The sequence below is a fragment of the Impatiens glandulifera genome, chromosome 2, assembly GCF_907164915.1.
Source record: "Impatiens glandulifera chromosome 2, dImpGla2.1, whole genome shotgun sequence".
NCBI classification, from domain to species: domain Eukaryota; kingdom Viridiplantae; phylum Streptophyta; class Magnoliopsida; order Ericales; family Balsaminaceae; genus Impatiens; species Impatiens glandulifera.
Window position 1 is genome coordinate 58,891,302 of NC_061863.1, and position 12,083 is coordinate 58,903,384.

Sequence of the window (12,083 nt, forward strand, 5' to 3'; positions counted from 1 at the left end):
CATTATTCATTTTATATCACTTAATCATCTTATACTCTAGAATTTCAAAAGCCCTCTTCTTGTTTCTCTTCTTGTTTTGTGATTGTTCTTTAAGTTTTTTGCTCGATATTTCCGTTGAAACCCGATGATAAGTTCAGGTACGCTGGTCAAGTTCGACGAGTAGTGATTTTAGTGCAAAATCACTACTAGATTCGTTGTACCTTGGGAGACAGCCATCTACGATAAGTTCCAGCACAAACGGGAGACGATGAAACTGTTTTAAGGGAAATGTGTCTAACACATGCCTCGAATCAACATTTTATCTAGTGATTTCATTCTTTATAATATTGTATTTATTTAATTTATTTGTAACATTGTTTTATATATATTATCTGTTATTTCAAGACAATATTTCTAATAAAAAAACACTTCAAACAATTGACGATTCTTGGGTGAATTAAGGCCTAAACACTTCAAACAATCGACGATTCTTTAGTGAATTAAGGCCTAAAAACACTTCAAACAATTGACGATTTTAGTGAATTAAAGCCTAAACACTTCAAACTATTGACGATTCTTGAGTGAAATAAGCCAGGTTCAAGACAATTTCAATGGGATCTAAGGCTTGTTCAAAATAGCACAACAATTCCTTTCTCATGAAATTGGAATTGATACAAACATTAATTAATCATCTAGACTCAGTCATGATTTAACTGTTTGGATAGCATATTCACAATAAAATTAAAAAAACAAAAACAAATATGTGCTATGAGAACATTCTTTTTAAGTGTAGGATTATTGGTTTCAGAACCTGTTTAATGACTTTTTTTTTTTCTTTTTTTTAAGATTCATCAACAAGAAAAGAAATTCCTGTCTTTTCTAGTTTCATTATATCGATCTTCTACAACTGCAGATATTGCTACTGGAAAATGATGGTACTCATTTAAATCTTGACCTAAACTCTCAAGAACATAATAGAAGATTAAATCTCCTTCAGCTAAGCCTTGCCCTGCTGCGGCTAGACTATTCATGATGGATTTTATTTTCTTCAGTCTTATATTTCAGTTTAAAATTACAAGATCTTTACTTATTATGAACTGGACCCCAAAAAGGAAAAATGTAGATGCTTATGAAAAAAAGCAGTAAATTTGAGATCATGGATTTATCTTGTATTTAAATTTCTGGGTTCTGACTTCTGAGGGGGCAATGGTATGCAACATGTTAGATAAACCCTAGCTTTTGTATTTATACAATCTTATCAGTTTTCCAAAAACATATCTGTAAAATTTCGATGAGAAAAACTAACTTTAAATAGTAGAACAGCAACAAAACAAGGGTAAAAACAAGTAGTATAACCTTGTTAGCTAAAATAAAAAATGTATTACATTCACATGAATCCCCGCTAGCTAGCTAGTGTATATTTGAAAATCAATCTCCCAATCACATCTGAATAATATTTGTGTAATATTTATTACATTATAGGTGTCAGCTAAACTTGTCCCATGGAGGATGAATGCTTTCACTTTTGAAGAACTAAACTAGTGATGACATTTTACCCTTTCTTAATGAGCCAATAATAAAAAGCTACATTTTTAAAAAGAATACTTAGAATCAACCAATCGATAACAAATAACATTGTGTAAACCTTATCCATCTCCGACCCTAAACTGTCAATCAGCTACTTTTCGAGGAGGTTTCATCCCGAATCCGCGCTTGGACTTCTCGACACTGTGGGAATCAGTCAGTGTTTCAAGAGTTCAATGAAAATAAGTAACAATTTTGATAATAAAAAAAATCTAAAAAGTTTTTCTCAAGTTATACCTAGGAGCAAGTCTTCCAAGGCCTTTTAGTTGTTCCCCTGAGATCCCATCAAAAACTTTGCCAGAGAATTCAATATCGTATGAACGGTTTGTATCCTTTGGTAACCCTCTACTACAAAGTCTATCGAAATCTTTTGGATGAAGTTCTCTTCCATTCACAAACACCCCAGTTTCTCCCCCAGCACAATTCCCATCCATTGGATAGTTCAATTCTTCAATAAATGGCTGCATGCATTAATAACAATAAACTAACTTGCAAATATGAAATATTTCTCTTATTTCTTCATTTCAAATATTACAAATCTTACAGGAATAATGCCAAGACACGGTCCACCCATCACACCCCAGAATCCAGCGCTAAAATCATACCTGTTAACAAGATATATATAAATATGATATTCATATCAGAAGAACATGATAACAAGATATATAGTTTATTTCTATAATAACAGTACTAACCAATAGTTTCCAGGCTTGATTGGTCCTGCTCGTTTCTCAGCCTCCTTCACCAAGTGATCTGGTACATCATTCCCATTAATGGTAACGTTTATTATTGTGTCCTGATCCCTAATGCTCGTCTGTTTCTTGATCCCAGCAGCAAGGAGTGACTGTTGATGCACTTTATTGGTAATTGAACTACCTTCTATGCTTGCGTCGTCTGATTCCTGGGATGTTGTGGAAATTGTGTATTGAAAAGAAACATCTATTTCAGTCGCTAAAGAAGCATCTTTTGTGGAATCTTCTTGCAAGAAGGCCTTTTTTGGCATACCCAAGTCCTTTTCTGAGGATTTGCTTTGATTTCCCTCATCAAATTGGTTAACCTTACTGTATATGTTTGATTGATCAAAGTAATCTTGAAGGGATGAACCTTTAGGAAGAGGCGGTTTGACTGTTGTGGGAATAATCTCAGCATAACCATCAGATTTCTTTTCAGGGGTATTGTTGACATCCACGGAAGAATGAGGAGAAGCGGATTTGCCTGAGTTGAAAGCGTGAATGCTTGAAGATGTAGTTGGTTCTCCTCCATTCATATCCTTCAAATCATGTTCTGAACCATCAGAGGAATGTTTTAGGCTTTCCTCCTGGATCATATTTCCATTGATCAATGAAGAGCCTTCATTCACAGTCTGATGACGAGAAGGAAGACTATCGCCAACTGCCTCCTCGTTACTTATCTGGGATGGAAATTCAGATACAGAAACAGAAACAAAGAGCTTTTTATTAACAACCTCCAAAAGAAGAACAGTTAAACATCCCCCACATTGAATTTTCTTTTGATTTGTCTCCAAAAACAGGACTTTTCTTGGTACTTGCAGCAGCTCGAAACAATTACAACATGTCACAAATGGCGAACCACCAGCTATTGGGTGGCAACGCCGCCTTCCAATTGGGATCCTATGACCATTTCCAGAAAACCCAACTGATTCAGAGCTTAAGTGACCTTCCCGTCTAGCCTGAAATGGCGGTGACACATTCGAGCTTGACGAAGAATGATGTGAAAATTGTTGTGTAGGTTGATGAAACCGATGTATATCCATCTCACGTCTGTGCATATAAGAAGAAGAAACAGGGTCGGGGAGAATCTGGTTGGGGTAAGAAGGTTTTTCATTAACCTGCCAAGACCTATTGATTTGATCCTTCAACTCATCTAATTTCCTAAGAATTTCCAATGGGTCTTGCTCACGTTCATCAGGTGATCTTCTTTTAATTTCTTCTCCCTCTTGCTGCTGGCTCCTGTCCATCTTCTTCCAATCGTAACCCCGTCTCGTCCTTTGAGACACATAGGCAGCAGCATGCTTGGAATCCTTCTTTAATCCCCTTAAACCCACATATACAACAGAAGAGGAAGAAGAAGAAGAACTGATAGTGGATGAAATATCCCAGGAGTTATCATCAATAATAGTCCTAAGAGAAGCAGTGTTTAAATCGACATGATTCCCAGACCTATCAAACGATTTCATTCCTTCCTTCCTTGATGTTTAGCTGCAAAAGCATCAAGAATGTAAAAAATGGGTTTATGATAATAATCGAATTTGTCTAATCTTCCTCAGTCAGATCCATACCTGTAGATCGGAGAATAGAATTGCAGCAGCAGCACAACCACCAGCGTTGATAAGCAGAGTAAGCCGATTGAGCTTGAGAAGGAGAAGGAGATTTCACAGTTTGATTTGGACAGAGTCGAGAGGATTAGAAGAAGAAGATGAAAACAGAGTAGCCATCTTTCTTTTACTTCTTTGTGTGTCCCCACCTCTCTCTGGATGGTCTCGCTTTTGGACAAGATCTTTTAGTCGTCGTTACTTCAGTCGTTGTTCTTTATCTGCCCAACCATAAATCATAAAACAAACAGGATTGTTACCTCAACATTTATTTTTTTTTCTCTATTTCTTAATCAATAATTCATATTATTAAAGATAAACTTTTTAAATGAGTCAATTGGGATTTCAAAACACTTTTTATAAACATCACACTCTTATATTTATGTTTTAATATTTTTTTTTACTTAAATAGGGTTATTTAAGTAAATTTATTTTTTATTAAAAAAATTAAAATATATTAATATATAATAATAAAAAAACAATTATTAAAACAAATATATGTAATATTTGTGAAACGATAAAGAGATGAAATTTGAAAAGAAGAGAATTAAGGCGAAAAAATAACAAAATTTTTTATCTTCTCTCTTACTTTTTATCATTTTTTTTTTTCTAATCATTGATACAGTAATACTATTTTGATAAATGAATTAAAATGATAAAATTAATGAAATAATAATTAATTATAATTAAATTTAAAAAAAAAATTATTTATTCAAATAAACTTGGAATTAGCCATAGTGTGTTAATTGGTGGACCAAAAAAAAAACATCCACATGTTACCTTTTAAAAGTCTTTGTGCCATCCAATAGGAGTGGTTGACTATTTACAAAGAAAATTATAAGACTGATTAAAATGGATAAAGTAGTATTATCGTACATGAAATTCGTACAATTTTTTTTTTACTCTCCACTATTCAACTTTTTTTTATTTTAAATATTCTAGAAACTCAAATATATTACTACACCGCTTTAACATTGAGCTAAATGAATCATCTTTATAAATTCAAATATTGATTATATTTCTCCAATTTTGTTGTCTAATTCTAAAATTTAATTTATTAAAAATACAATATTACAGTTAATCATATAAATCATTTTATTAATTTAGTAAATTTAACTCTTCTTTTAATACATTACAATTTTTCAAGGATATTATTTCATAATTTTCCAAGTTCCATCAGTATTCTACTTTGTACAAAATTTTATTTGAAATTTGTTTATCATCTTAAAATTGAATTATAAATACCAACCAAAAAAATTACATGGAGATTCACTTATATATAGACTATATTTTAAAAGTGTTTTCATCCTTCTTATTATAATATCTCTATAAATTTAGTTTTTATTATATAAACTGGAGTAAGATTCCTGACAAGAGATATTACTTTAATTTTCTTCTAGAATAAATTATGATTTTAAAAAATAATTAAAAAGTATCTCCCAGCTTGGATGATGAGGCACTTGCCTTATTTTAAGTTGTTTTTTTTTATCTCATTTTTCTCCATTTGTTTGTTATAAAGGTGGAACTTTTAAATATTCAACAAATCTAGCAGCGTCATTTCTTATTTAGAATAGTAATTATATTATTCAAAGTCAAGTTAGCTAAACCAATTAAATTAACTTAGCCTTTTAGTACACAATTAATCACAATAAAATATGAAATAGTACTAAAGAAAAAAAATTCAATTCAATTCAATTATAATTAAACATAACCGTGTTTATTTTTTTCTTTAATTGAATTTTTCAAAAGAAAATTCTTATCAACTTGTTTGATTTTGGATTACAAGAAATCAAAAAAATTGAGAAGTGATATTTATAATAAAAAATAAAAATAAAAGTATTGAGCATTATTTATGAGGTTAATAATTTCATAATAAATGGAAACAAGATTATATCTTTATTTATTTATAAAGATGTGATGTTTAGACCAATTGAATTTCAATATGAGAGTTTTGGTTTAAGGTTGGCACATCTTATATATAGTCCAATTCAAACAAACATATTCTTAAAGTCTTTTGTGGTGTTCATATTGAATTAGTAATCTTAATTAATAAGATTTTTGTGTTATTTTTGATAAAACAAACATTTGACTTTGAATTAGTACTACATAACCAAGTAAACATGAAATCAAGGTGAACCAACCAAAAATAAAGTAATTAAGAATGAGAAGATGTATTGCTATTGTTATCCAAAAGACACAGATCTGAGTTCTCAATGGACCCTATTTCAAATAAAATTGACACAAAGCACTTCTTCGCGCTTTGATTTCAAACTTACAGCAAAGAGACCAAACCATAAAAATCTTATAGCAAAACCATAAAATATAATAGCAACATATATACACTACTGGAATCTGGATCCTGTGAATGCTTCTGCTTTTTTCTTGTCTAACTTGGATTTTGGACAACATTTATCCCATTCAAGCATTCATTCATTAATACATACCTTCATGAAACAGATAGATGATTGCACAACAACTGCCTAACAATTCCTTAGGGCTCCAATTGACAGTTGTAAATGTAAACCGATAAAAAGAACAGAGAGTTTAGTGAAATGCCTCTTTGTTCTGTGATTTTATTTGAATGAATTCTAGCTCTTTTGATAACAGTAAGTGCAGCTGCTTTGTAAGAGACTGATTACCTGAAAAATAGAGAACCATAAAATTCGCACAAGAATTCTTTCAGACAAGTTTGGCGTTGTTACATAAAACTATTGAACACAAGTCTTTTTTCTCAACCTAAACGCTTTTCTACAACGCATTCATACATACCCTTGATGAAACAGATAGATGATAAACCACAAAACTGGCTAAATACACTCACACTACATGAATGACTTTGCATAACTGCAAGAGAGAAGATAAATTTCCATCTTCAAATGCGAAATCCTATTTCATTAGCAACTGACAGAAATCACCACCATTTTGAGTATGATTACCTAAATATCTACAACTCTGAGATTTCTCAATACAATGTTCTAATAAATGAAGAACAGATCCACGCTAAGAAAAACCCTAATACGATTTCAGAAGAAATTTAAAAAAAAAAAAACTCTTCACAACATGCATAATAATCAAAAGGTCCATTGCAGCGAATCTTTCGCACCGCTGTAGATCACAAATATATTTCCGTCGCCGCAGCACAAAGGAGGGAGAAAGGGGAAAAAAACCTATCATTTGCAGAAAAAGTTTTCCATGAGCATTCACTAATGATCATAGTGGTCGTTAAGATTTGGATTGCACAATATGCTATGAAACTTCTATGCCCATGCATTCTTGAATGGATTTTCTGATAGTTGTATGGAAGCACTATCTTTATATGTTCAATCATATAAAGATTGAGTAAGTCCATTTCATCCATCAATCATACCAACAATCATGAAAACAAATATTCAACTGTTATTAAAGTTTGAGCTGGTTTTGTAATGAAGCAGAACAGGGCAGAGTTTAGTGAAATGCCTGTGTTGTGTGATTTTATTTGAATGAATTCTAGCTCTTTTGATAACAGAGTACATATATAGAAGCTCATACCAAGTGCAGCTTTGAAAGAGATTGATTACCTGTAAAATAGAGAATCACAAGATTTGCAAAAGAATTCTTCAGAGAAGTTTGGTGTTACTTCTCTAACTTAGCTAAATCATCTCTTGAACATAAGTAATTTCTCATGCTAAAAGTTTTTTTACAACGCATACATGTATACCCTTCATGAGACAGACAAACCCTAAACCACAAAACCATTGAGCAAACAACTGGCTCACGGTTCCTTCCTTGGGACTCCAATTGTAAATGTCAGTGGATTAAAGAGCCACAACATGACACAATAGGTGCAGACAAACAACATGCAAACCCTTTACCTGATATACACTGATAATAGAAATTCCCCTCAAGTGCGACTAATGAATGTATTAGGTATAAGAAGGAAGGAATCCTATTTCATATGCAACTGACAGAAATCATATCATTTTGAGTTTTTTAAATGATTAAGATAGAGATCACACACCTAAGGGTATTTAACTCTGCTCAATAGAGTATTCTATCTAGAAAATGAAGAACACATCCATCCACAACTTATAGAGGAATATCAATGAGCTCCTGTACTATATGAACATCAATAATCAATGCAACATAACATGAGCAACAACAAGAATGCAGACATTAAAATAAAGAAGAGGAAGCTTAAAGATGATTTAAACAACTAAATCAAATTCAATGAAGACTTGATGAAACAAAACAGCAATGAACAAACAGTAGGCAACAACTCTTAACAAACATGCGCAGACAAGTGTGAAATGATATGTCAAAGGTTGATGGAGGAGGAGACCCCCATCAAACAACAAGATTCCAAGGAACAACCCTAATACGATTTCAGAACAAAATCTTAACAACATATATATATAAACAAAAGGTTGAAACTCTTTCTTGTCGCAAGGTTACGATTCCACTGGCGCCAATCTTTCGCACCGCTGTAGATCGCAAATAGGTTTCCCGTCGCCGCAGCACGAGGGAGGGAGAAAAGGCAAAAAAAAAATTTGGACCATTTCTCGATTTGTGCGTGTCATCCTTGCGCAGGGGCCATGCTAATCTTCTCTGTATCGTTCCAATTTTATCGGATGTCCCCGAAGGGACGAACTCTTCTCCTTCGCTCGAGTATAAGAAGACTCTATAGTTTAGTTAGACAAACAATGTGGGAAACATATATACCTAACTAGTCCCTTTACTTTATTATTTTACATGACCGAGTCATTTGAAAGTAGAAACACATTTCCATAATTTTTATTTATATAATGAGTTGTATTACTGTCATTATAAAATCTATTTTGTTTTTTTTTCTTTCTAAAAATCCCCATCATTAAATTTACAATTAGCTAATCATATATTATATAAATATATATGTACATCTTTCTTTTGGCACACAAAGGTTGCAAGAGAACAAAAGATCTTTCGAAAATCATATGCGGGTTATTCATGAGTAGAGATTAATTAATTGTTTTACCAATAATCATATAATTCCATGAATATGAATTATATATCTTCTATTACACTAGATTATTATTATTATTATATATGGTGAGATGTTGTCCGCCTGAAGCCACGTAAGGAAGGTTCCTAAATAAATACAAGTAAGATTCACCATAATATAAATAGAAGGTTGGTGATAATTCATATTAATAAATAGTTGAAACCATGGAGGAGAAGAAAATGGCTGCTGCTGCTGCTGCAAGAGGATACTACAGAGTAGAGAAAAAGAAGCGGTCGGTCCGACTTCCGCCAGCGAGAGGAAACATCAAACGGAGGATGTTCCTTTTCCTCTGCCGGAAAGCTCGTCAATGCAGCATTATCATGATCCTAAGAAACTTCATAACCCGCAGCCCTGTTTTCTAATTATATCCAAGATCAGATTTTTCATTTGATGCTTTGTTGGGCATTGTTATCATGACTTGTAATGTAATCATTATGGTTGGGAAGGGATTGAATATGGGATATTGAAATTTCATTCTATCAAAAAGAAGCCAAAATGATCTGCTAGAGATAAACAAACACAGTTATGAGATTTAATCCGCCTTCTCAAGTACAAATTCCTACATTATCATGAGAGCCTAACTTGTATACACATACATAGATACATAAAAAGAAGAAAGACCCTTAAAATATAACACTGTTGGCACCGATCAAAAACCACTTGTGCTATCATCCAGACAGGTAAGTCATGGCACGTCTGAATTCAAGGGAGTTCAAGGCTGATTCTGGAAAATGTTTGGCATCTGGCGGCATCCACAACCGCCCTTTTTGTGGCGGAAGCATCACCTGTGCCTGCTCACCTCCACTACTCTTTTTCTTACCCTCTGCGTCTTCTTCCTTGTCTTCATTCCTCCTCTTCACAAATTCGAAGAACTCAGCCACTTGCCGAGCATACCTTCACGAAAACAACCAACAAAGGGTGTTAGTCATCTTATGATGGTATGTTTATTAAACTGAAAATTAAGTGTTTATTACTCCATATAATTGAATATCTAGTGGTAGGATAAAAATGTTTACAGATTCATTTTCATTGTTAAAATTGTCTTTTGAATGTTCTTACTAGATTACCGAGTTAACTCATTTATAGCTTATAGTTTAGCCGAATTCAAATAAAGCAATTTGTGTTATTAAACACCACATAGGTGGTGGCTAAGAAAAATAGATACAACGTCATCTTACTCTCGCTTAGCTTCGACATCTTTGCTGAAATCAATGTTGGGTTCACAGTCCAATACAAGGGCAGGAACCTGTCATAGAATATATCCAAAATTGTTTAAGAAACCATGTTGGGTTGTTGGAAAGCTGAAATTCCAACCCAAAAAAAAAAGGTACCTGCTGAATGCTCGGGTGCATATGAGTGCCTTCCAAGAAGATAACACGATCCTTTAAATTAGGATGTGAAGAGAAATCCATGTTAGGTAGCTTATTAACATTCAAAAGTCCATGATTTCCACTTTCCCAAGGAAATAGCCAGCTCTCGTGTTTCTCATGTAAATCTCGAAGATAATCTAGAGACACTCCACCTTCCTCTGCTCTCATCCGTAGTGACATTCGCTTATGACAAGTATCGGGGCTAGCTCTAAGATAGATAAAAGCATCAGGAATAAGCCCGGGCAAGAAAGAAACCACAGGGTCAAACCATGAATCATAAATGCTAATCTCCATTTCATTCATCCAGTTAGCTTCATGAACAGCACGCACAAATACCTAAAAGTAAATGAGCAAGAAAACAAAATATGAAATACCTAAAAGTAAATGAGCAATAAAACAAAATATGAAACGAAGAAAGATTTACCATCCTGTCACTGAAAACACTCCTCTCCATCAACCTCAAAGGCTTAATTCCGGAAGAAGATTCCCTTTCCTGCATAACTCTGGTAACAAAGACGTAATTTTGGAAAGTGTAAGCGTATCTTTGTGGCTCTGCATAAAAAGCATCCAAAACGTTGAAGTGATCTGGTCCTACATCTTGCCACTTGTTAATAGGCTCAGGGACAATCTCAACCAGGTCCCTTAGTTCAAGTGTCTCGTTTGCAATTCTCTGCAAGAAGGTTGTCTTTCCCACGCTGATATTTCCCTCAACACAAAAGGTGAGACGCTTCTTACGTTGTACACATGAATCAGAATTATCAGTCTTGGACTCTTCTTCATCCACACTTTGCTTAATGAAAATAGTAATGCTCTCTGCGTGATTCTTGTGAATAATTCCTACCGAACTTTGAAGAAACTCAACCATTTTCTCTTGACCCTTCCCAAAGAACTGCGAAAAAAATGAAGTCCGGGTGTCATACGATTATATTCAGAGAAATGAGAAAGAGATGGGTTTGGGTGGGGACAGGTTATACCTTATCTTTGTAGAGTTTCTTGAGCTCAGCGACACCGGCAATACCATTATCCACTAGCTTCCTCAAATTTCTTGGTCCCACACCTGGTATTGTCAACAAATCAGGGTTTCCTGGAAGCATATTCCCGCTTGATGAAACCTTTTGCCTTCTATGCATTTTCAGAAGCCTCTCATCCGAACCTTTATCAGCATCCTCGACGTCTTCTTCGCGGATTTCATCTATTTCGTCTGTTTTCTTAGAGGCGACAGTCTGAAACCATGCTAAGCGAGGCGAGACTCGAGTCCCCTTTAGGACAACCCAAGCTCTAGCGGTGTCCGTAGAGTTGATTGACCGGTGACACATACGGCAACTGTTCCATGACGAGATGCGATTAGTGATGGTTTTCTTAGAGGACCCAACGATGGAAATGGAGGAAGCTCCTTTTGAGAGGGAAAGACGAAGCGCCGGCATTCTGGGCTGCGACGGAGGTGTTAGAAAGGAAAGTTTCGTTCCGTTTGTTATGGTGGCGGTGGAGGAAGAGGGAGAAGAGAGAAAAGGAATGGGATAAGTAGCGAGAATGGGTCCTGAAGGGGTTCTACTACGCAGCAGCTTTTGCATATCTGATGAGCATTTCACAATTCACACTTCATTCATTAGTGGGTTTTCCCTGAGATTTACAAGCAGAGATTTTCAGCCAGCGAACGTCATACTAAAATATACAGAGAGAGATATAGAGAGAGAGAGAGAGGACGAGGAGAGATAAACAAGGGTTTATGAGACTGACTGCCGCCAGACAGCTTGCACACAAATGTAAATTTTAGGGTTTGGAATTTTGAAACGTGAAGGAT

At 34.4% G+C, this 12,083-nt stretch overlaps 2 protein-coding genes and 1 non-coding gene across 3 annotated transcripts; all 3 read right to left on the reverse strand.

Annotated features, from left to right (window-relative positions):
- Window positions 1-1,492: 1,492 nt before the first annotated feature.
- On the reverse strand, window positions 1,493-4,049 carry LOC124927971. The gene is made up of 5 exons (XM_047468485.1): window positions 3,863-4,049; window positions 2,259-3,782; window positions 2,108-2,168; window positions 1,801-2,024; window positions 1,493-1,707 (listed from the first exon to the last, which is right to left on the reverse strand). The coding sequence occupies exons 2-5, from the start codon at window positions 3,758-3,760 to the stop codon at window positions 1,650-1,652; spliced, it is 1,845 nt and encodes a 614-aa protein (XP_047324441.1). The 5' UTR covers window positions 3,761-3,782; window positions 3,863-4,049; the 3' UTR covers window positions 1,493-1,649.
- A 4,366-nt stretch (window positions 4,050-8,415) lies between these two features.
- Window positions 8,416-8,518, reverse strand: LOC124928270. The gene has a single exon (XR_007098489.1). It is a non-coding gene; the product is annotated as a U6 spliceosomal RNA (small nuclear RNA).
- Window positions 8,519-9,419: 901 nt separating this feature from the next.
- LOC124925668 lies at window positions 9,420-12,083 on the reverse strand. The gene is made up of 5 exons (XM_047465740.1): window positions 11,257-12,083; window positions 10,707-11,171; window positions 10,244-10,618; window positions 10,091-10,158; window positions 9,420-9,806 (listed from the first exon to the last, which is right to left on the reverse strand). The coding sequence occupies exons 1-5, from the start codon at window positions 11,851-11,853 to the stop codon at window positions 9,581-9,583; spliced, it is 1,731 nt and encodes a 576-aa protein (XP_047321696.1). The 5' UTR covers window positions 11,854-12,083; the 3' UTR covers window positions 9,420-9,580.

What these genes read in the sequence shown, in the direction of transcription:
- LOC124927971 (XM_047468485.1), bottom strand. Translation starts at nt 3,760, where the DNA reads ATGAAATCGTTTGATAGGTCTGGGAATCATGTCGATTTAAACACTGCT. An exon ending in CGTGTCTTGGCATTATTCCT is followed by an intron (nt 2,025 to 2,107) that starts GTAAGATTTGTA and finishes TAATGCATGCAG; the next exon opens with CCATTTATTGAAGAATTGAA. An exon ending in CTTGGAAGACTTGCTCCTAG is followed by an intron (nt 1,708 to 1,800) that starts GTATAACTTGAG and finishes TGATTCCCACAG; the next exon opens with TGTCGAGAAGTCCAAGCGCG.
- LOC124925668 (XM_047465740.1), bottom strand. Translation starts at nt 11,853, where the DNA reads ATGCAAAAGCTGCTGCGTAGTAGAACCCCTTCAGGACCCATTCTCGCT. An exon ending in GTGTTTTCAGTGACAGGATG is followed by an intron (nt 10,619 to 10,706) that starts GTAAATCTTTCT and finishes ATTTACTTTTAG; the next exon opens with GTATTTGTGCGTGCTGTTCA. An exon ending in TGCACCCGAGCATTCAGCAG is followed by an intron (nt 10,159 to 10,243) that starts GTACCTTTTTTT and finishes ATTCTATGACAG; the next exon opens with GTTCCTGCCCTTGTATTGGA.